Below are 24,481 nucleotides of genomic sequence, written 5' to 3'. Positions count from 1 at the left end.
TGGAAGGTGGAGTAGGGGTCGTCCTCGAAAAGGTTGGAGGGAGGAGGTAAAGGTAGTTTTGTGGGAGAGGGACTTGGACTTCCATCAAGCTTGCATGAGCATGTTAGATAGGAGTGGAGACAAATGGTTTTTGTGACCTGACCAGCTGTTGGAGTGTGGGCAGAGTAATATTTTGTGAAGGGATTCAGGGTAACCGGTTAGCTGGACTTGAATCCTGGAAGTGGGAAGGACAATGCCTGCACTTTAAAGGAGGAGTTTGGGATATTCACAGTTTAGAGGGACATCTAAACTGTTGTATCTAAGTGCCTCTGTAAAGACAGTGATTATGTATGAGTGATAGTGAAAATGATGAATGATGATGAAAGTTTATTCTTTCTTTTTGAGTTTTTCTTTCTCTTTGGGTCACCCTGCCTCAGTGGGAAAGGTGAACATGTTAAAAACAAAAATTATTACTATAGTAAAAAAACGAGCTAAACCAGTATCGGTTATCCTGGGCTACTTAGATTATTAATACTATTATTATATTGAAATGCTAAATCCATAGGAGCCACTGGAATGATAGGTAATCAGGTCTGACCTTAGGGCTTAGAGGAAAGTAGCCCTTATTTTATTTTATTATCACACTGGCCGATTCCCACCAAGGCAGGGTGGCCCAAAAAAGAAAAACTTTCACCATCATTCACTCCATCACTGTCTTGCCAGAAGGGTGCTTTACACTACAGTTTTTAAACTGCAACATTAACACCCCTCCTTCAGAGTGCAGGCACTGTACTTCCCATCTCCAGGACTCAAGTCCGGCCTGCCGGTTTCCCTGAACCCCTTCATAAATGTTACTTTGCTCACACTCCAACAGCACGTCAAGTATTAAAAACCATTTGTCTCCATTCACTCCTATCAAACACGCTCACGCATGCCTGCTGGAAGTCCAAGCCCCTCGCACACAAAACCTCCTTTACCCCCTCTCTCCAACGTTTCCTAGGCCGACCCCTACCCCGCCTTCCTTCCACTACAGACTGATACACTCTTGAAGTCATTCTGTTTCGCTCCATTCTCTCTACATGTCCGAACCACCTCAACAACCCTTCCTCAGCCCTCTGGACAACAGTTTTGGTAATCCCGCACCTCCTCCTAACTTCCAAACTACGAATTCTCTGCATTATATTCACACCACACATTGCCCTCAGACATGACATCTCCACTGCCTCCAGCCTTCTCCTCGCTGCAACATTCATCACCCATGCTTCACACCCATATAAGAGCGTTGGTAAAACTATACTCTCATACATTCCCCTCTTTGCCTCCAAGGACAAAGTTCTTTGTCTCCACAGACTCCTAAGTGCACAACTCACTCTTTTCCCCTCATCAATTCTATGATTCACCTCATCTTTCATAGACCCATCCGCTGACACATCCACTCCCAAATATCTGAATACATTCACCTCCTCCATACTCTCTCCCTCCAATCTGATATTCAATCTTTCATCACCTAATCTTTTTATCCTCATAACCTTACTCTTTCCTGTATTCACCTTTAATTTTCTTCTTTTGCACACCCTACCAAATTCATCCACCAATCTCTGCAACTTCTCTTCAGAATCTCCCAAGAGCACAGTGTCATCAGCAAAGAGCAGCTGTGACAACTCCCACTTTGTGTGTGATTCTTTAACTTTTAACTCCATGCCTCTTGCCAAGACCCTCGCATTTACTTCTCTTACAACCCCATCTATAAATATATTAAACAACCACGGTGATATCACACATCCTTGTCTAAGGCCTACTTTTACTGGGAAAAAATTTCCCTCTTTCCTACATACTCTAACTTGAGCCTCACTATCCTCGTAAAAACTCTTCACTGCTTTCAGTAACCTACCTCCTACACCATACACTTGCAACATCTGCCACATTGCCCCCCTATCCACCCTGTCATACGCCTTTTCCAAATCCATAAATGCCACAAAGACCTCTTTAGCCTTATCTAAATACTGTTCACTTATATGTTTCACTGTAAACACCTGGTCCACACATCCCCTACCTTTCCTAAAGCCTCCTTGTTCATCTGCTATCCTATTCTCCGTCTTACTCTTAATTCTTTCAATAATAACTCTACCATACACTTTACCAGGTATAATCAGCAGACTTATCCCCCTATAATTTTTGCACTCTCTTTTATCCCCTTTGTCTTTATACAAAGGAACTATGCATGCTCTCTGCCAATCCCTAGGTACCTTACCCTCTCCCATACATTTATTAAATAATTGCACCAACCACTCCAAAACTATATCCCCACCTGCTTTTAACATTTCTATCTTTATCCCATCAATCCCGGCTGCCTTACCCCCTTTCATTTTACCTACTGCCTCACGAACTTCCCCCACACTCACAACTGGCTCTTCCTCACTCCTACAAGATGTTATTCCTCCTTGTCCTATACACGAAATCACAGCTTTCCTATCTTCATCAACATTTAACAATTCCTCAAAATATTCCCTCCATCTTCCCAATACCTCTAACTCTCCATTTAATAACTCTCCTCTCCTATTTTTAACTGACAAATCCATTTGTTCTCTAGGCTTTCTTAACTTGTTAATCTCACTCCAAAACTTTTTCTTATTTTCAACAAAATTTGTTGATAACATCTCACCCACTCTCTCATTTGCTCTCTTTTTACATTGCTTCACCACTCTCTTAACCTCTCTCTTTTTCTCCATATACCCTTCCCTCCTTGCATCACTTCTACTTTGTAAAAACTTCTCATATGCTAACTTTTTCTCCCTTACTACTCTCTTTACATCATCACTCCACCAATTGCTCCTCTTCCCTCCTGCACCCACTTTCCTGTAACCACAAACTTCTGCTGAACACTCTAACACTACATTTTTAAACCTACCCCATACCTCTTCGACCCCATTGCCTATGCTCTCATTAGCCCATCTATCCTCCAATAGCTGTTTATATCTTACCCTAACTGCCTCCTCTTTTAGTTTATAAACCTGCACCTCTCTCTCCCCTGATGCTTCTATTCTCCTTGTATCCCATCTACCTTTTACTCTCAGTGTAGCTACAACTATTAAGTGATCTGATATATCTGTGGCCCCTCTATAAACATGTACATCCTGAAGTCTACTCAACAGTCTTTTATCTACCAGTACATAATCCAACAAACTACTGTCATTTCGCCCTACATCATATCTTGTATACTTATTTATCCTCTTTTTCTTAAAATATGTATTACCTATAACTAAACCCCTTTCTATACAAAGTTCAATCAAAGGGCTCCCATTATCATTTACACCTGGCACCCCAAACTTACCTACCACACCCTCTCTAAAAGTTTCTCCTACTTTAGCATTCAGGTCCCCTACCACAATTACTCTCTCGCTTGGTTCAAAGGCTCCTATACATTTACTTAACATCTCCCAAAATCTCTCTCTCTCCTCTGCATTCCTCTCTTCTTCAGGTACATACACGCTTATTATGACCCACTTCTCGCATCCAACCTTTACTTTAATCCACATAATTCTTGAATTTACACATTCATATTCTCTTTTCTCCTTCCATAACTGATCATTTAACATATTAAACAACCACGGTGACATCACACATCCTTGTCTAAGGCCTACTTTTACTGGGAAAAAATTTCCCTCTTTCCTACATACTCTAACTTGAGCCTCACTATCCTCGTAAAAACTCTTCACTGCTTTCAGTAACCTACCTCCTACACCATACACCTGCAACATCTGCCACATTGCCCCCCTATCCACCCTGTCATACGCCTTTTCCAAATCCATAAATGCCACAAAGACCTCTTTAGCCTTATCTAAATACTGTTCACTTATATGTTTCACTGTAAACACCTGGTCCACACACCCCCTACCTTTCCTAAAGCCTCTTTGTTCATCTGCTATCCTATTCTCCGTCTTACTCTTAATTCTTTCAATAATAACTCTACCATACACTTTGCCAGGTATACTCAACAGACCTTTTTTTTTTTTTTTTTTCAACAAGTTGGTCGTCTCCCACCGAGGCAGGGTGACCCAAAAAAGAAAGAAAATCCCCAAAAAGAAAATACTTTCATCATCATTCAACACTTTCACCACACTCACACATTGTCACTGCTTTTGCAGAGGTGCTCAGAATACAACAGTTTAGAAGCATATACGTATAAAGATACACAACATATCCCTCCAAACTGCCAATATCCCAAACCCCTCCTTTAAAGTGCAGGCACTGTACTTCCCATTTCCAGGACTCAAGTCCTGGAGGCTTGGGGGCGAGGGGCTTGGACTTCCAGCAGGCATGCGTGAGCGTGTTTGATAGGAGTGAATGGAGACAAATGGTTTTTAATACTTGACGTGCTGTTGGAGTGTGAGCAAAGTAACATTTATGAAGGGATTCAGGGAAACCGGCAGGCCGGACTTGAGTCCTGGAGATGGGAAGTACAGTGCCTGCACTCTGAAGGAGGGGTGTTAATGTTTCAGTTTAAAAACTGTAGTGTAAAGCACCCTTCTGGCAAGACAGTGATGGAGTGAATGATGGTGAAAGTTTTTCTTTTTTGGGCCACCCTGCCTTGGTGGGAATCGGCCAGTGTGATAATAAAAAAAAAATAAGAGCCTTTTATCTGATCAATGTGTGCCTTACACTTCTTTAGTAGAAATATGAAACAGTACTCATCTCATTCTTTTTGTTTGTGCTCACACACAGCTTTATGCCCAGCCTAAGTTGGGAATGAGGTTGTAACATTGACACTCTGAAAAGAATATGATAAAATGTAAACCTCAACAAGACAACATTCTGTTTGGACATCAAGGTTTTTCAAGTCTACAATTTCTAAAAGCTTAAAGAATAAAAGTTGCAATAGCACGACTGGAACAAATCAGCAGAAGCCCACACATAGGAGAGGGACCTTATGATGACATTTCAGTCCTTCCTGGAACACTGTCAACTCATGCTATCATGAGGTTTCCACTATTAACTCATGCCATCATAAGGTTTCCACTGTCAACTCATGCCATCATGAGGTTTCCACTGTCAACTCATGCTGTCATAAGGTTTCCACTGTCAACTCATGCCATCATGAGGTTTCCACTGTCAACTTATGCCATCATAAGGTTTCCACTGTCAACTCAGGCCATCATGAGGTTTCCACTGTCAACTTATGCCATCATGAGGTTTCCATTGTCAACTCTTGTTGTCATGAGTTGACTATGTTCTAAAGTGTGATTTTCTTGATAAATTACAAAAGCTTGGTCTCCAAAGCAAACTGTTATTTTATCAAGGATATCATTCTATGTTACTGTGTCTAGATTTCTTTATAAAGACAGCAGTTACAGGCTCTGAGGTAACTCCTGCATCCTTCCATTGTAATGAATGAATACAAAAGCTTTTACCAAAACAAATACAGTGGAACCTCAAATATCGAACTTTCTTCAGTCCAGAAGGCTGATCGAGTGCCTTTACCGAATTAATTTATTCCCATCAGGAGTAATGTAAATTAGATTAGTCCATTTCAGACCCTCAAAAATACGCTTATAAAAGCACTTACAAAAATACACTTACATAATTGGTTGTGTTGGGAGCAGTTTGATTTTTGAGGTTCCACTGTATTAAAATAAGATTGAGCTCCTAAAAGAAAGTGATTATCATTAGCTCAGTGTATGTGCAATTTACAAACCTTTCCAGAAACACTTTCTCCATCATAATAAAGAAAATAGCGCTCTTTCTTGCCATCTTCTGTTTTCATCTCTGCCATTTTTCGGGTATCAGATCCATCCAGCTGGATTTCAATGTCGGCACTTTGGCCGAACCCAAAAAAGCTCTGAAAAGGAAATTGCACATTAAAATATATTTTAGCATAAGACACTGAACATTTCCTATTGTACGTAAAACATTGGAAAAATTATTTGTAACCATTCTCTGTCTACACCAGAGGCAACAGTACCATCTACAACTCCCACAGGAAAGGTGGAAATATATAATCTCTATTAAAACACTATAGTGAATATAATCAAAATATCAATAAAAAAATTATTTTCATGGGGAAATGCTAAGCAATTGAGCCATGCAGCAGCAATTGTAATAATAATAATAATAATAATAATAATAATAATAATAATAATAATAATAATAATAATAATAATAATAATAATAATATTAATAATAATAAGCGTGTCGTATGAGGCGACTAAAATGCTGGGAGCAATGGGCTAGTAACCCCTTCTCCTGTACACATTTACTAAAAAAGAGAAGAAAAACTTTATAAAACTGGGATGCTTGAATGTGCGTGGATGTAGTGCGGATGACAAGAAACAGATGATTGCTGATGTTATGAATGAAAAGAAGTTGGATGTCCTGGCCCTAAGCGAAACAAAGCTGAAGGGTGTAGGGGAGTTTCGGTGGGGGGAAAATAAATGGGATTAAATCTGGAGTATCTGAGAGAGTTAGATCTAAGGAAGGGATAGCAATAATGTTGAAGGATCAGTTATGGAAGGATAGAAGAGAATATGAATGTATAAATTCAAGGATTATGTGGATTAAAGAACAGGTTGGATGTGAAAAGTGGGTCATAATAAGCATGTATGCACCTGGAGAAGAGAGGAATGTAGAGGAGAGAAAGAGATTTTGGGAGATGTTAAGTGAATGTATAGGAACCTTTGAACCAAGTGAGAGAGTAATTGTGGTAGGGGACCTGAATGCTAAAGTGGGAGAAACTTTTAGAGAGGGTGTGGTAGGTAAGTTTCGGGTGACAGGTGTAAATGATAATGGGAGCCCTTTGATTGAACTTTGTATAGAAAAAGGTTTAGTTATAGGTAATACATATTTTAAGAAAAAGAGAATAAATAAGTATCCAAGATATGATGTATGGCAAAATGACAGTAGTTTGTTGGATTATGTATTGGTAGATAGAAGACTGTTGAGTAGGCTTCAGGATGTACATGTTTATAGTGGGGCCACAGATATATCAGATCACTTTTTAGTTATAGATACACTGAGAGTAAAAGGTAGATGGGATACAAGGAGAATAGAAGCATCAGGGAAGAGAGAGGTGAAGGTTTATAAACTAAAAGAGGAGGCTGTTAGGGTAAGATATAAACAGCTATTGGAGGATAGATGGGCTAATGAGAGCATAGGCAATGGGGTCAAAGAGGTATGGGGTAGGTTTAAAAATGTTGAGTTAGAGTGTTCAGCAGAAGTTTGTGGTTATAGGAAAGTGGGTGCAGGAGGGAAGAGGAGCGATTGGTGGAATGATGATGTAAAGAGAGTAGTAAGGGAGAAAAAGTTAGCATATGAGAAGTTTTTACAAAGTAGAAGTGATGCAAGGAGGGAAAAGTATATGGAGAAAAAGAGAGAGGTTAAGAGAGTGGTGAAGCAATGTAAAAAGAGAGCAAATGAGAGAGTGGGTGAGATGCTATCAACAAATTTTGTTGAAAATAAGAAAAAATTTTGGAGTGAGATTAACAAGCTAAGGAAGCCTAGAGAACAAATGGATTTGTCAGTTAAAAATAGGAGAGGAGAGTTATTAAATGGAGAGTTAGAGGTATTGGGAAGATGGAGGGAATATTTTGAGGAATTGTTAAATGCTGATGAAGATAGGGAAGCTGTGATTTCGTGCATAGGGCAAGGAGGAATAACATCTTGTAGGAGTGAGGAAGAGCCAGTTGTGAGTGTGGGGGAAGTTCGTGAGGCAGTAGGTAAAATGAAAGGGGGTAAAACAGCAGGGATTGATGGGATAAAGATAGAAATGTTAAAAGCAGGTGGGGATATAGTTTTGGAGTGGTTGGTGCTATTATTTAATAAATGTATGGAAGAGGGTAAGGTACCTGTGGATTGGCAGAGAGCATGCATAGTTCCTTTGTATAAAGGCAAAGGGGACAAAAGAGAGTGCAAAAATTATAGGGGGATAAGTCTGTTGAGTATACCTGGTAAAGTGTATGGTAGAGTTATTACTGAAAGAATTAAGAGTAAGATGGAGAATAGGATAGCAGATGAACACGGAGGCTTTAGGAAAGGTAGGGGTGTGTGGACCAGGTGTTTACAGTGAAACATATAAGTGAACAGTATTTAGATAAGGCCAAAGAGGTTTTTGTGGCATTTATGGATTTGGAAAAGGCATATGACAGGGTGTATAGGGGGCAATGTGGCAGATGTTGCAAGTGTATGGTATAGGAGGTAGGTTACTGAAAGCAGTGAAGAGTTTTTACGAGGATAGTGAGGCTCAAGTTAGAGTATGTAGGAAAGAGGGAGATTATTTCCCAGTAAAAGAAGGCCTTAGACAAGGATGTGTGATATCACCGTGGTGCTTTAATATATTTATAGATGGTGTCGTAAGAGAAGTAAATGCGAGGGTCTTGGCAAGAGGCGTGGAGTTAAAAGATAAAGAATCACACATAAAGTTGGAGTTGTCACAATTGCTCTTTGCTGATGACACTGTGCTCTTGGGAGATTCTGAAGGGAAGTTGCAGAGGTTGGTGGATGAATTTGGTAGGGTATGTAAAAGAAGAAAATTAAAAGTGAATACAGGAAAGAGTAAGGTTATGAGGATAACAAAAAGATTAGGTGATGAAAGATTGGATATCAGATTGGAGGGAGAGAGTATGGAGGAGGTGAATGTATTCAGATATTTGGGAGTGGACGTGTCAGCGGATGGATCTATGAAAGATGAGGTGAATCATAGAATTGATGAGGGGAAAAGGGTGAGTGGTGCACTTAGGAGTCTGTGGAGACAAAGAACTTTGTCCTTGGAGGCAAAGAGGGGAATGTATGAGAGAGTAGTTTTACCAACGCTCTTATATGGGTGTGAAGCATGGGTGATGAATGTTGCAGCAAGGAGAAGGCTGGAAACAGTGGAGATGTCATGTCTGAGGGCAATGTGTGGTGTGAATATAATGCAGAGAAATCGTAGTTTGGAAGTTAGGAGGAGGTGCAGGATTGCCAAAACTGTTGTCCCGAGAGCTGAGGAAGGGTTGTTGAGGTGGTTCGGACATGTAGAGAGAATGGAGCAAAACAGAATGACTTCAAGAGTGTATCAGTCTGTAGCGGAAGGAAGGCGGGGTAGGGGTCGGCCTACGAAAGGTTGGAGGGACGGGGTAAAGGAGGTTTTGTGTGCGAGGGGGCATGGACTTCCAGCGGGCATGCCTGAGCGTGTTTGATAGGAGTGAATGGAGACAAATGGTTTTTAATACTTGACGTGCTGTTGGAGTGTGAGCAAAGTAACATTTATGAAGGGGTTCAAGGAAACCGGCAGGCCGGACTTGAGTCCTGGAGATGGGAAGTACAGTGCCTGCACTCTGAAGGAGGGGTGTTAATGTTGCAGTTTAAAAACTGTAGTGTAAAGCACCCTTCTGGCAAGACAGTGATGGAGCGAATGATGGTAAAAAATTTTCTTTTTTGGGCCACCCTTCCTTGGTGGGAATAGGCCAGTGTGTTAATAAAAAAAATAATAATAAAATAATAATAATAATAATAATAATAATAATAATATCTTTATTTACTACATGTACAATAAACCATTTACGTGGCCTCTTTTTGGATTATCTTGGAATAAGTAACCCTAAGCAAGTTTATTTAGATACAATTACACATAGTTTTGATGATCACAACTGTCTTGTATAGTAACATGCCTAATTTACCTACAATAACTCAAAAAAAAAAATGACAAAATAAATAACCTGCACCCAGGAGATGAAAATTCTGATACCATTTCAGCCTGTCTTGAACCACTGTCAAGTAACACTGAGGTGAGAAGTGAAGACCAGACTGTATACGAGGGAGCGGGAGAAGAGGAGACTGGTAGTAGTAATAGTAGTAGTGAAGTAGAGACAGTAGTTTTAGTAGCAGTGGAAGTAGAGATAGTAATTTTAGTAGTAGTGGAAGTAGAGATAGTAATTTTAGTAGTAGTGGAAGTATAGAGATAGTAATTCTAGTAGTAGTGGAAGTAGATATAGTAATTTTAGTAGTAGTAGAAGTAGAGATAGTAATTTTAGTAGTAGTTGAAGTAGAGATAGTAGTTTTAGTAGTAGTTGAAGTAGAGATAGTAGTTTTAGTAGTAGTCAAAGTAGAGATAGTAATATTAGTAGTGGAAGCAGAGATAGTAATATTAGTAGTAGTGGAAGCAGAGATAGTAATATTAGTAGTAGTGGAAGTAGAGTCAGTAACGGTAGTAGTGTTAGTGGAAGGCATAGAATAGTAGCAGTGGTAATAGTAGTAGTAATAAGAGTATGAGTAAGAGTGATGAGGTACTAGTAGTGAGTTGTAATAAATATCTTCTACCATCCTCACTTAACGCCAGCAGAGGAGTCAAGTACTAATCTAACCTCACCTTCCCTCCAATATTATGTGCCAAGTGTATTAATTAATACAATTCTAATACATGACAGACACCGACTATGTGAAAAAGGGGGTGGACAGACCCCAAAGTAGTCACAGTCGGCCAAGAAACTACTACCCTCACTTAACTACCTCCCCAGCCAACAACCAGGCACCAGGGGGGCGCCGCACCCCGCTACAACCCCCACAATCATTCCCCCTCCATAATTACGCCCACAAATGCCATTTTCTCACCATTTCTCCAGGTATGTTTGTACCGACTGGCAGCTCCCCTCAACAATCATATGAAAGTATAGATGAAGTAACCTGTTGACGTCCGTCCCGCCTCCCTGGCGACTTGATCCTTCATAATCTGCCTTTACTCACTTATGATCCTCTTTTATGACATCCAATACTCTTTATTCTTTCTGCCGCTTCCAACACCATTACAACCCACCAGCTGCTGCCCTTCAGTTGTACCCTTAAAAATAATGTATGCAGGCAAAGTTATTATTATTAGTAATGTGAGGCTGCCAATAAAGGGAAATATTTAGTAATAAGTGTTCTTTTAGTTATTAAAATAAAAGGTAAACAAGTATAACTGCTGTAAACATCACCATTCAAGATTAGCCAAAAATTTAATTATCCATTGAATTCCAATTTAACAAGTAAATAAGGTAATTTATAATTGAGGATTTGAATTTTTTCTATGTAATTTACTATCAAAGATACTTGTATTTCCACATTAATGCATAATTGTTTACAGCCAAACGTCTACCAGTAACTTCCACGCTACTTACGAACGCTGAGTTGTTAGCTTCCCCCGACCAAATTACCTTAATTGACTCGTTAATAGTGTCCACCTCCACCGTATTAGTACATCACTGCCTTAAATAACTCTTCATCTTGGGGTGAGATTGAAAATTAAGGAATATTTTAGCGTAGATAAGGAATTTTTGTCTTAAAAGAGTACAGGAGGCAGCTGACGCTTGCTTCCTTGGCCCGGTAGTTTATTTCTTGTTTTCTTGTGCAATTTTAGTGATATTTGTGTCCTTGTTTCCTTCGGGGAGGTGCCTTGATGCCACGGAAGGGCTTTTGATCCTAGGAACTGGAGTTAACCTCCCCTTCCTTGGACTGAGCTTCTGCCCTTGCCATCCCCAAGGTGTAGTGTTACTCCTACGAATTTAGCGCTTCCCTACGTATTACTGAGATAAATCGTGCTCCCATATACACCTCTGTGGTAGTGTGTGTATATATAATTGATGTGTATGCATTGATGTGTATTATTTTTTCCCCATAGGGGAGGTCCTTGATGCTGGTGAGAGGCTCTTGATCCAAGGAATTGAACTTTGCTCCCCTTTCTTGGATCTAATTCCATTGCTTCCCATTCCCCAGGTGTTGTAGTAGCCCTACAGGTTTAGTGCTTCCCCTCTGTGGAAGAAAAGTGGAAAATATTTCCTGCAGGTTTGTTAAACTCAGGTTCATTATCTGGGGAGATAAATGGTATAAAATATTGACATGATGGAAAAATACACAAAAGCAATATAATGCGATCATTTATTGACAACGTTTCGCCCACACAGTGGCTTCATCAGTCCTATATAAAGAAGAATGGTAACAATCAAGAGATGGAGGTAATCAGTCCCTCAACCTGGAGTCATAATCATCGATCTTGAAAAGAATGATTGATGGACTGATGACATTTACTCCAGGCTGAGGGACTGATTACTGTATTTTGCAGCTTATTAGATGCATTTTTCCCATAAAATGTCTCCAAAAACCATCCTGCGTCCTATAAACTGAAGGTCAGTGACAGGAGCTATAAGTTTGGGGTGTGAAATGGGTTGTAGCTCTCCCAGTTATGTTCACTGCTGAACCATTGAAATTAAAACGTCTTTTAAGCCATGAAATACAGTACCTCAAACTCCTTCTGATAGTCACCATTCTTCTTGTATAGGACTGATGAAGTCACTGTGTGGTGAAACGTTTCCACAGTAAAGATACCCAAGTGTTGCACATGTATCTGATTTATCAACTTGTTAGTTCTCTGAATCGTTTATCTACATACTGCATTTGTGTATTTTTTTTTTTTTTTTTTTTTTTTTTTTCACTCTACCTGAGGAATGGAAAGTAATTGGGTTTGATTGAGGGAGAGGGAGGGTAGCCCTAATTCTTTGGATCAAGATCCCTTCACCAGCATAAAGGCACTGTGAAGGGCATTGTATAGGTCCTGGCTTCCTATTTCCACCTTAATTTTTGATCCAAGGATTTGGATCTGTGCTCCAATTTCTTGTATTGAGCCAGAATGCCTTCTGTTACCTCTAGCTGCTGTATGATCCCCCTTACAGGTTTAGTGCTTCCCCATGATTGTAATAAAAATATTTCCACCCGAAGTTGAACAATGACATGCTTGTGCAACATTTGGGAATCTTTATTGAGGAAATGTTTTGCCAGCCAGTGGCTTCTTCAGTCCAGTACACAGAATAACAGAGGAAGATGAAGAGTATGAGGTAATCAGTCCCTGATTACTTCACTGGCTGGCGAAATATTTTCTCAGTAAAGATCACCAAATGTTGCACAAGTGTCTCACTCTTCAGCTTGTCAATTTTTAAGACCATTTTCATCCACCTGATGTATTTGTGCTTTTAAGGGGGGGGTCATAATGCTATCAGATTTTTATGAATATTATTATTTATATATTTGATGCCAGTCAGGTCATACAGAAAGTAAGATTAGGTGTTTTATTGCCGTTCTTTACTGCTGTGTAAAAATACTTGGTCAGTGTTGAAAATATTCCCCAGGCCTTGTTAAGCACTATTTCTTGATTGAAATTGCCCAAAATTTATGTGGTTCTGCAGGAAACACACTTCTCTTTTTGTGAAAATTGTTATTTACCAACATATCAGCCATAATAACAGTCATCCCTCCAAATTTGCAAGGATGACTGTGTTAATTAAAGTCAACAAGCTTCTCAGCTGTTAGCCATGTCTTACATCAAATTTTTAAAGGATTAATAATCAAAATCAACATAATTTTATATAAACTCTCTTCTGATTCACTACCTATGGTTTTACAAACTACATATTATATGTTTCAACAATTGTTGGAATAAATACACCCAGAGTTGTTAAAGGTAAACAATAGTGGCATATTATATCTTATATTATTTCTCTCTATATATCATATATTCTCTTCCAGTTATGGAAGGAGAAAAGAGAATATGAATGTGTAAATTCAAGGATTATGTGGATTAAAGTAAAGGTTGGATGCGAAAAGTGGGTCATAATAAGAGTGTATGCACCTGGAGAAGAGAGGAATGTAGAGGAGAGAGAGAGATTTTGGGAGATGTTAAGTGAACGTATAGGAACCTTTGAACCAAGTGAGAGAGTAATTGTGGTAGGGGACCTGAATGCTAAAGTAGGAGAAACTTTTAGAGAGGGTGTGGTAGGTAAGTCTGGGGTGCCAGGTGTAAATGATAATGGGAGCCCTTTGATTGAACTTTGTATAGAAAGGGGTTTAGTTATAGGTAATACATATTTTAAGAAAAAGAGGATAAATAAGTATACAAGATATGATGTAGGGCGAAATGGCAGTAGTTTGTTGGATTATGTATTGGTAGATAAAAGACTGTTGAGTAGACTTCAGGTTGTACATGTTTATAGAGGGGCCACAGATATATCAGATCACTTTTTAGTTGTAGCTACACTGAGAGTAAAAGGTAGATGGGATACAAGGAGAATAGAAGCATCAGGGAAGAGAGAGGTGAAGATTTATAAACTAAAAGAGGAGGCAGTTAGGGTAAGATATAAACAGCTTTGTAGATGAATGGTTCAAAGAACCGACACGTTGTTAAATTAGACACAAATTAGACACGTTGTTAAATTAGACGTTTTCTATTCAAGATTGATGGACTGAACACATCGACTCGAGGTTGAGGGACTGATTACCTCATTCTCCTCCTGTTCTTCAAGTTTATCCTTTGTATGAACTGATGAAGCCACTGTGTGGCGAAACGTTTCCTCAATAAAGATACCCAAGAGTTGCACATGTGTCTAATTTAACATATAAACAGCTATTGGAGGATAGATGGGCTAATGAGAGCATAGGCAGTGAGGTTGAAGAGGTATGGGGCAGGTTTAAAAATGTAGTGTTAGTGTTCAGCAGAAGTTTGTAGTTACAGGAAAGTGGGTGCGGGAGGGAAGAGGAGCGATTGGTGGAATGTTGTTTTACAAAGTAGAAATGATGCAAGGAGGGAAGAGTATATGGAGAAAAAGAGAGAGGTTAAGAGAGTGGTGAAGCAATGTAAAAAGAGAGCAAATGAGAGAGTGGGTGAGATGTTATCAACAAATTTTGTTGAAAATAAGAAAAAGTTTTGGAGTGAGATTAACAAGTTAAGGAAGCCTAGAGAACAAATGGATTTGTCAGTTAAAAATAGGAGAGGAGAGTTATTAAATGGAGAGTTAGAGGTATTGGGAAGATGGAGGGAATATTTTGAGGAATTGTTAAATGTTGATGAAGATAGGGAAGCTGTGATTTCGTGTATAAGGTAAGGAGGAATAACATCTTGTAGGAGTGAGGAAGAGCCAGTTGTGAGTGTGGGGGAAGTTCGTGAGGCAGTAGGTAAAATGAAAGGGGGTAAGGCAGCCGGGATTGATGGGATAAAGATAGAAATGTTAAAAGCAGGTGGGGATATAGTTTTGGAGTGGTTGGTGCAATTATTTAATAAATGTATGGAAGAGGGTAAGGTACCTAGGGATTGGCAGAGAGCATGCATAGTTCCTTTGTATAAAGGCAAAGGGGACAAAAGAGAGTGCAAAAATTAAAGGGGATAAGTCTGTTGAGTATACCTGGTAAATTGTATGGTAGTTATTATTGAAAGAATTAAGAGAAAGACGGAGAATAGGATAGCAGATGAACAAGGAGGCTTTAGGAAAGGTAGGGGGTGTGTGGACCAGGTGTTTACAGTGAAACATATAAGTGAACAGTATTTAGGTAAGGCCAAAGAGGTTTTTGTGGCATTTATGGATTTGGAAAAGTCGTATGACAGGGTGGATAGGGGGGCAATGTGGCAGATGTTGCAAGTGTATGGTGTAGGAGGTAGGTTGCTGAAAGCAGTGAAGAGTTTTTACGAAGATAGTGAGGCTCAAGTTAGAGTATGTAGGAAAGAGGGAGATTATTTCCCAGTAAAAGTAGGCCTTAGACAAGAATGTGTGATGTCACCGTGGTTGTTTAATATATTTATAGATGGGGTTGTAAGAGAAGTAAATGTGAGGGTCTTGGCAAGAGGTGCGGAGTTAAAAGATAAAGAATCACACATAAAGTGGGAGTTGTCACAGTTGCTCTTTGCTGATGACACTGTGCTCTTGGGAGATTCAGAATGAAGTTGCAGAGGTTGGTGGATGAATTTGGTAGGGTATGCAAAAGAAGAAAATTAAAAGTGAATACAGGAAAGAGTAAGGTTATGAGGATAACAAAAAGATTAGGTGATGAAAGATTGGATATCAGATTGGAGGGAGAGAGTATGGAGGAGGTGAATGTATTCAGATATTTGGGAGTGGACGTGTCAGCGGATGGGTCTATGAAAGATGAGGTGAATCATAGAATTGATGAGGGGAAAAGGGTGAGCGGTGCACTTAGGAGTCTGTGGAGACAAAGAACTTTGTCCTTGGAGGCAAAGAGGGGAATGTATGAGAGTATAGTTTTACCAACGCTCTTATATGGGTGTGAAGCATGGGTGATGAATGTTGCAGCGAGGAGAAGGCTGGAGGCAGTGGAAATGTCATGTCTGAGGGCAATGTGTGGTGTGAATATAATGCAGAGAATTCGTAGTTTGGAAGTTAGGAGGAGGTGCGGGATTACCAAAACTGTTGTCCAGAGGGCTGAGGAAGGGTTGTTGAGGTGGTTTGGACATATAGAGAGAATGGATTGAAACAGAATGACTTCAAGAGTGTATCAGTCTGTAGTGGAAGGAAGGCAGGGTAGGGGCCAGCCTAGGAAAGGTTGGAGGGAGGGGATAAAGGAGGTTTTGTGTGCGAGGGGCCTGGACTTCCAGTGGGCATGCGTGAGCGTGTTTGATAGGAATGAATGGAGACAAATGGTTTTTAATACTTGACATGCTGTTGGAGTGAGAGTTAAGTAACAATTATAAAGGGTTTCAGGGAAACCGGCAGGCTGGACTTGAGTCCTGGAGATGGGAAGTACAGTGCCTGCACTCTGAAGGAGGGGTGTTAATGTTGCAGTTTGAAAACTGTAGTGTAAAGCACCCTTCTGGCAAGACAGTGATGGAGTGAATGATGGTGAAAGTTTTTCTTTTTCAGGCCACCCTGCCTTGGTGGGAATCGGCCAGTGTGTTAATAAAAAATAATATCACTTTTTACCAAAACAATATGTATCTCTATGTTAAGCATACGATTGTCACAAACTTTACTTGCTATATAATTTTTTATTCTCAGGTGACAGAACATCACAATGTTGGACATTCGACCAAATCATACAATATATGTAAACAACCTCAATGAAAAAGTTAAAAAAGAAGGTAAACCTCCTGTTTTATTATTTTAAACTTTTGTATCTTGTATATAACTTTGTAAAGAAATTCATTTAGTCTTATATTTCTGTGAGAATTTGTAATCCTTTGTCACATTTTAGGAACTATCTTTGTCATTATTTGAAATTCTCAGACTGATCTGTTTCTTTTTTTCCAGAATTAAAGAGATCTCTCTATGCAATATTCTCTCAATTTGGTCAAATTCTTGATATCGTCGCATTGAAAACTCTGAAAATGCGAGGCCAGGCCTTCGTCATCTTCAAGGAAATTCAGAGTGCCACAAATGCCATGAGAGCCATGCAAGGTTTCCCATTCTATGATAAGCCAATGGTGAGGTTTTTTCCAGGCAGCTTCTTCTATACAAATAAGATTATATCCTGTTCATTTCCAAACTTTCCTGTCAGGGCCTTCTCCTTTCCATGTACAGATGCTCCTCAACTTAGGATGGTTTGACGTATGATATTTCAACTTTACAATGTTGCAAAAGCAATTACTTTGGAGGTGAAACGTAATGATAATTACCCATACTGGCATATATAGTAATTATTTCTTTTTTACTTATTCAGTGACAGTATTTATTTATTCATAAAATAATTCGGAGTGTGGAAATTAGGAGAAGGTGTGGAGTTAATAAAAGTATTAGTCAGAGGGCAGAAGAGGGGTTGTTGAGGTGGTTTGGTCATTTAGAGAGAATGGATCAAAGTAGAATGACATGGAAAGCATATAAATCTATAGGGGAAGGAAGGCGGGGTAGGGGTCGTCCTCGAAAGGGTTGGAGAGAGGGGGTAAAGGAGGTTTTGTGGGTAAGGGGCTTGGACTTCCAGCAAGCGTGCGTGAGCGTGTTAGATAGGAGTGAATGGAGACGAATGGTACTTGGGACCTGACGATCTGTTGGAGTGTGAGCAGGGTAATATTTAGTGAAGGGATTCAGGGAAACCGGTTATTTTCATATAGTCAGACTTGAGTCCTGGAAATGGGAAGTACAGTGCCTGCACTTTAAAGGAGGGGTTTGGGATATTGGCAGTTTGGAGGGATATGTTGTGTATCTTTATATGTGTATGCTTCTAGACTGTTGTATTTTGAGCACCTCTGCAAAAACAGTGATAATGTGCGAGTGTGGTGAAAGTGTTGAATGATGATGAAAGTATTTTCTTTTTGGGGATTTTCTTTCTTTTTTGGGTCACCCTGCCTCGGTGGGAGACGGCCGACTTGTTGAAAAAAAAAAAATCTTTCTTTCAACACACCGGCCGTATCCCACCGAGGCGGGGTGGCCCAAAAGGAAAAACGAAAGTTTCTCTTTTTACATTTAGTAATATACACAGAAGAAGGGGCTACTAGCCCCTTGCTCTCGGCATTTTAGTCGCCTCTTACGACACGCATGGCTTACGGAGGAAGAATTCTGTTCCACTTCCCCATGGAGATAAGAGGAAATAAACAAGAACAAGAACTAGAAAGAAAATAGAAGAAAACCCAGAGGGGTATGTATGTATGTATATACAGTGGACCCCCGCATACCGTCGGCATCACATAACATACAATCCGCATACCGCTCGCTTTTATCGCAAAAATTTTGCATCGCATACCGCTCAAAAACCCGCTCGCCGCTCTTCGTCCGAGACGCATCCAATGTGCGCCCTTAGCCAGCATCACATGTGCCGCCGGTGGCATTGTTTACCAGCCAGCCTCCGCGGTAACATCCAAGCATACAATCGGAACATTTCGTATTATTACAGTGTTTTTGGTGATTTTATCTGCAAAATAAGTGACCATGGGCCCCAAGAAAGCTTCTAGTGCCAACCCTACAGCAATAAGGGTGAGAATTACTATAGAGATGAAGAAAGAGATCATTGATAAGTATGAAAGTGGAGTGCGTGTCGCCGACCTGGCCAGGTTGTACAAGAAACCCAAATCAACCATCGCTACTATTGGTGGTACAGCTGCTGCTGCTGCTGTACCACCGTTAGCTGCTGCTGCACTGTCAGCTGCTGCTGCTGCTGTAGCACCGTCAGCTGCTGCTGCTGTTGTACCACCGTCAGCTGCTGCTGCTGCTATAGTACCGTCTGCTGCTGCTGTAGCATCGTCTGCTCCTGCTGTAGCATCGTCTGCTGCTGCTGTAGCATCGTCTGCTGCTGCTGTAGCATCGTCTGCTGCTGCTGCTGTTGTACCACCGTCAGCTGCTGCTGCTGCTGCTGTAGTACCGTCTGCTGCTGCTGTAGCACTGTCAGCTGCTGCTGCTGCTGCTGTAGCACCGTTGTTGGTGTGGCTTATTGAGAATACCAAGAAAAAATTAACCCCAGAGGATTTGCCACCCAGGATAACCCAAAAAAGTCAGTGTCATCGAAGACTGTCTAACTTATTTCCATTGGGGTCCTTAATCTTGTCTCCCAGGATGCAACCCACACCAGTCGACTAACACCCAGGTGAACAGGGAAAAATGCCTGGAACTAGTGCTCATATTGGTGAATTTAAAGCCAGCAAAGGTTGGTTTGAGAGATTTAAGAATTGTAGTGGCATACACAGTGTGATAAGGCCTGTTCTGGAAGAAAATGCCAAACAGGACCTACAGTACTCAGGAGGAAAAGGCACTCCCAGGACATAGTGTCTCATCAGTCATTGCTGCATCTTCAATAAAGGTAAGTGTCATTTATTCTTCATTTAGTAGAGTAGTACATGCACAATATATATTGTGCATGTACTACTCTACTATTGTGCATGTATCCTTCTCTTTGTGTGTAGGAAAATGTATATTTCATGTGGTAAAAAAATTTTTTTCATACTTTTGGGTGTCTTGCACGGATTAATTTGATTTCCATTATTTCTTATGGGGAAAATTCATTCGCATACTGATCATTTCGCATAACAATGAGCCCTCTTGCACGGATTAAAGTCGCTATGCGGGGGTCCACTGTATATGCTTGTACATGTATGTGTAGTGTGACGTAAGTGTAAGTAGAAGTAGCAAGACATACCTGAAACCTTGCATGTTTGTGAGACAGAAAAATGGATACCAGCAATCCTACCATCATGTAAAACAATTACAGGCTTTCGTTTTACACTCACTTGGCAGGACGGTAGTACCTCCCTGGGCAGTTGCTGTCTACCAACCTACTACCTTTAAAATATATATATATATATTTTTTTTTTTTTCCAACAAGTCGGCCGTCTCCCACCGAGGCAGGGTGACCCAAAAAAGAAAGAAAATCCCCAAAAAGAAAATACTTTCATCATCATTCAACACTTTCACCACACTCGCACATTATCACTGTTTTTGCAGAGGTGCTCAGAATACAACACTCTAGAAGCATACACATATAAAGATACACAACATATCCCTCCAAACTGCCAATATCCCAAACCCCTCCTTTAAAGTGCAGGCATTGTACTTCCCATTTCCAGGACTCAAGTCCGACTATATGAAAATAACCGGTTTCCCTGAATCCCTTCACTAAATATTACCCTGCTCACACTCCAACAGATCGTCAGGTCCCAAGTACCATTCGTCTCCATTCACTCCTATCTAACACGCTCACGCACGCTTGCTGGAAGTTCAAGCCCCTTACCCACAAAACCTCCTTTACCCCCTCTCTCCAACCCTTTCGAAGATGACCCCTACCCCGCCTTCCTTCCCCTATAGATTTATATGCTTTCCATGTCATTCTACTTTGATCCATTCTCTCTAAATGACCAAACCACCTCAACAACCCCTCTTCTGCCCTCTGACTAATACTTTTATTAACTCCACACCTTCTCCTAATTTCCACACTCCGAATTTTCTGCATAATATTTACACCACACATTGCCCTTAAACAGGACATCTCCACTGCCTCCAACCGTCTCCTCGCTGCTGCATTTACCACCCAAGCTTCACACCCATATAAGAGTGTTGGTACTACTATACTTTCATACATTCCCTTCTTTGCCTCCATAGATAACGTTTTTTGACTCCACGTATATCTCAACGCACCACTCGCCTTTTTTCCCTCATCAATTCTATGATTAACCTCATCCTTCATAAATCCATCCGCCGACACGTCAACTCCCAAGTATCTGAAAACATTCACTTCTTCCATACTCCTCCTCCCCAATTTGATATCCAATTTTTCTTTATCTAAATCATTTGATACCCTCATCACCTTACTCTTTTCTATGTTCACTTTCAACTTTCTACCTTTACACACATTCTCAAACTCATCCACTAACCTTTGCAATTTTTCTTTAGAATCTCCCATAAGCACAGTATCATCTGCAAATAGTAACTGTGTCAATTCCCATTTTGAATTTGATTCCCCATAATTTAATCCCACCCCTCTCCCAAACACCCTAGCATTTACTTCTTTTACAACCCCATCTATAAATATATTAAACAACCATGGTGACATTACACATCCCTGTCTAAGACCTACTTTTACCGGGAAGTATTCTCCCTCTCTTCTACACACCCTAACCTGAACCTCACTATCCTCATAAAAGCTCTTTACAGCATTTAATAACTTACCACCTATTCCATAAACTTGCAACATCTGCCACATTGCTCTTCTATCCACTCTATCATATGCCTTTTCTAAATCCATAAATGCAATAAAAACTTCCCTACCTTTATCTAAATACTGTTCACATATATGCTTCAATGTAAACACTTGATCTACACATCCCCTACCCACTCTGAAGCCTCCTTGCTCATCCACAATTTTACATTCTGTCTTACCTCTAATTCTTTCAATTATAATCCTACCGTACACTTTTCCTGGTATACTCAGTAAGCTATACATATATAATATATATATATATATATATATATATATATATATATATATATATATATATATATATATATATATAATATATATATATAATATATATATATAATATATATATATATAATATATATATATAATATATATATATATAATATATATATATTTTTTTTTTTTTCAACAAGTCGGCCGTCTCCCACCGAGGCAGGGTGACCCAAAAAAAAGAAAGAAAATCCCCAAAAAGAAAATACTTTCATCATCATTCAACACTTTCACCACACTCGCACATTATCACTGTTTTTGCAGAGGTGCTCAGAATACAACAGTTTAGAAGCATACACATATAAAGATACACAACATATCCCTCCAAACTGCCAATATCCCAAAACCCTCCTTTAAAGTGCAGGCATTGTACTTCCCATTTCCAGGACTCAAGTCCGACTATATGAAAATAATATATATATATATATAATATATATATATATATAATATATATATATATACATTATTTTTTTTTTTATTATCACACCGGCCGATTCCCACCAAGGCAGGGTGGCCCGAAAAAGAAAAACTTTCACCATCATTCACTCCATCACTGTCTTGCCAGAAGGGTGCTTTACACTACAGTTTTTAAACTGCAACATTAACACCCCTCCTTCAGAGTGCAGGCACTGTACTTCCCATCTCCAGGACTCAAGTCCGGCCTGCCGGTTTCCCTGAATCCCTTCATAAATGTTACTTTGCTCACACTCCAACAGCACGTCAAGTATTAAAAACCATTTGTCTCCATTCACTCCTATCAAACACGCTCACGCATGCCTGCTGGAAGTCCAAGCCCCTCGCACACAAAACCTCCTTTACCCCCTCCCTCCAACCCTTCCTAGGCCGACCCCTACCCCGCCTTCCTTCCACTACAGACTGATACACTCTTGAAGTCATTCTGTTTCGCTCCATTCTCTCTACATGTCCGAACCACCTCAACAACCCTTCCTCAGCCCTCTGGACAACAGTTTTGGTAATCCCGCACCTCCTCCTAACTTCCAAACTACGAATTCTCTGCATTATATTCACACCACACATTGCCCTCAGACATGACATCTCCACTGCCTCCAGCCTTCTCCTCGCTGCAACATTCATCACCCACGCTTCACACCCATATAAGAGCGTTGGTAAAACTATACTCTCATACATTCCCCTCTTTGCCTCCAAGGACAAAGTTCTTTGTCTCCACAGACTCCTAAGTGCACCACTCACTCTTTTTCCCTCATCAATTCTATGATTCACCTCATCTTTCATAGACCCATCCGCTGACACGTCCACTCCCAAATATCTGAATACATTCACCTCCTCCATACTCTCTCCCTCCAATCTGATATTCAATCTTTCATCACCTAATCTTTTTGTTATCCTCATAACCTTACTCTTTCCTGTATTCACCTTTAATTTTCTTCTTTTGCACACCCTACCAAATTCATCCACCAATCTCTGCAACTTCTCTTCAGAATCTCCCAAGAGCACAGTGTCATCAGCAAAGAGCAGCTGTGACAACTCCCACTTTGTGTGTGATTCTTTGTCTTTTAACTCCACGCCTCTTGCCAAGACCCTCGCATTTACTTCTCTTACAACCCCATCTATAAATATATTAAACAACCACGGTGACATCACACATCCTTGTCTAAGGCCTACCTTTACTGGGAAAAAATTTCCTTCTTTCCTACATACTCTAACTTGAGCCTCACTATCCTCGTAAAAACTCTTCACTGCTTTCAGTAACCTACCTCCTACACCATACACTTGCAACATCTGCCACATTGCCCCCCTATCCACCCTGTCATATGCCTTTTCCAAATCCATAAATGCCACAAAGACCTCTTTAGCCTTATCTAAATACTGTTCACTTATATGTTTCACTGTAAACACCTGGTCCACACACCCCCTACCTTTCCTAAAGCCTCCTTGTTCATCTGCTATCCTATTCTCCGTCTTACTCTTAATTCTTTCAATTATAACTCTACCATACACTTTACCAGGTACACTCAACAGACTTATCCCCCTATAATTTTTGCACTCTCTTTTATCCCCTTTGCCTTTATACAAAGGAACTATGCATGCTCTCTGCCAATCCCTAGGTACCTTACCCTCTTCCATACATTTATTAAATAATTGCACCAACCACTCCAAAACTATATCCCCACCTGCTTTTAACATTTCTATCTTTATCCCATCAATCCCGGCTGCCTTACCCCCTTTCATTTTGCCTACTGCCTCACGAACTTCCCCCACACTCACAACTGGCTCTTCCTCACTCCTACAAGATGTTATTCCTCCTTGCCCTATACACGAAATCACAGCTTCCCTATCTTCATCAACATTTAACAATTCCTCAAAATATTCCTTCCATCTTCCCAATACCTCTAACTCTCCATTTAATAACTCTCCTCTCCTATTTTTAACTGACAAATCCATTTGTTCTCTAGGCTTTCTTAACTTGTTAATCTCACTCCAAAACTTTTTCTTATTTTCAACAAAATTTGTTGATAACATCTCACCCACTCTCTCATTTGCTCTCTTTTTACATTGCTTCACCACTCTTAACTTCTCTCTTTTTCTCCATATACTCTTCCCTCCTTGCATCACTTCTACTTTGTAAAAACTTCTCATATGCTAACTTTTTCTCCCTTACTACTCTCTTTACATCATCATTCCACCAATCGCTCCTCTTCCCTCCTGCACCCACTTTCCTGTAACCACAAACTTCTGCTGAACACTCTAACACTACATTTTTAAACCTACCCCATACCTCTTCGACCCCATTGCCTATGCTCTCATTAGCCCATCTATCCTCCAATAGCTGTTTATATCTTACCCTAACTGCCTC

At 40.1% G+C, this 24,481-nt stretch overlaps 2 protein-coding genes across 5 annotated transcripts in view; one reads left to right on the top strand and one right to left on the bottom strand.

Moving 5' to 3' along the window:
- Vps26 (vacuolar protein sorting 26) overlaps positions 1–10,623 on the bottom strand; it is a 51,426-nt gene extending 40,803 nt beyond the window's left edge. For both annotated transcript variants that reach the window (XM_053793790.2, XM_053793789.2), the window contains exons 1-2: positions 10,558–10,623; positions 5,672–5,815 (exon numbers count right to left, since the gene is read on the bottom strand). In XM_053793790.2, the coding sequence (XP_053649765.1) occupies positions 5,672–5,815; positions 10,558–10,560 (147 nt within the window). In that variant the 5' untranslated portion in view covers positions 10,561–10,623. The remainder of the gene's footprint in view (positions 1–5,671; positions 5,816–10,557) is intronic.
- Positions 10,624–11,084: 461 nt separating this feature from the next.
- Positions 11,085–24,481, top strand: part of snf (U1 small nuclear ribonucleoprotein A snf) — a 30,900-nt gene continuing 17,503 nt past the window's right edge. Inside the window, exons 1-4 of one of the 3 annotated variants that reach the window (XM_053793792.2) lie at positions 11,088–11,213; positions 11,603–11,766; positions 16,755–16,837; positions 17,007–17,179. In XM_053793792.2, coding sequence (XP_053649767.1) covers positions 16,771–16,837; positions 17,007–17,179 — 240 coding nt within the window. In that variant the 5' untranslated portion in view covers positions 11,088–11,213; positions 11,603–11,766; positions 16,755–16,770. Of the gene's footprint in view, positions 11,214–11,602; positions 11,767–16,754; positions 16,838–17,006; positions 17,180–24,481 lie in introns of all 3 variants that reach the window. The other 2 variants (XM_053793793.2, XM_053793791.2) reach the window with 2 other exon arrangements.

Source organism: Cherax quadricarinatus, chromosome 65, assembly GCF_038502225.1.
Source record: "Cherax quadricarinatus isolate ZL_2023a chromosome 65, ASM3850222v1, whole genome shotgun sequence".
NCBI classification, from domain to species: domain Eukaryota; kingdom Metazoa; phylum Arthropoda; class Malacostraca; order Decapoda; family Parastacidae; genus Cherax; species Cherax quadricarinatus.
This window is presented reverse-complemented; position numbering and strand designations above follow the sequence as displayed.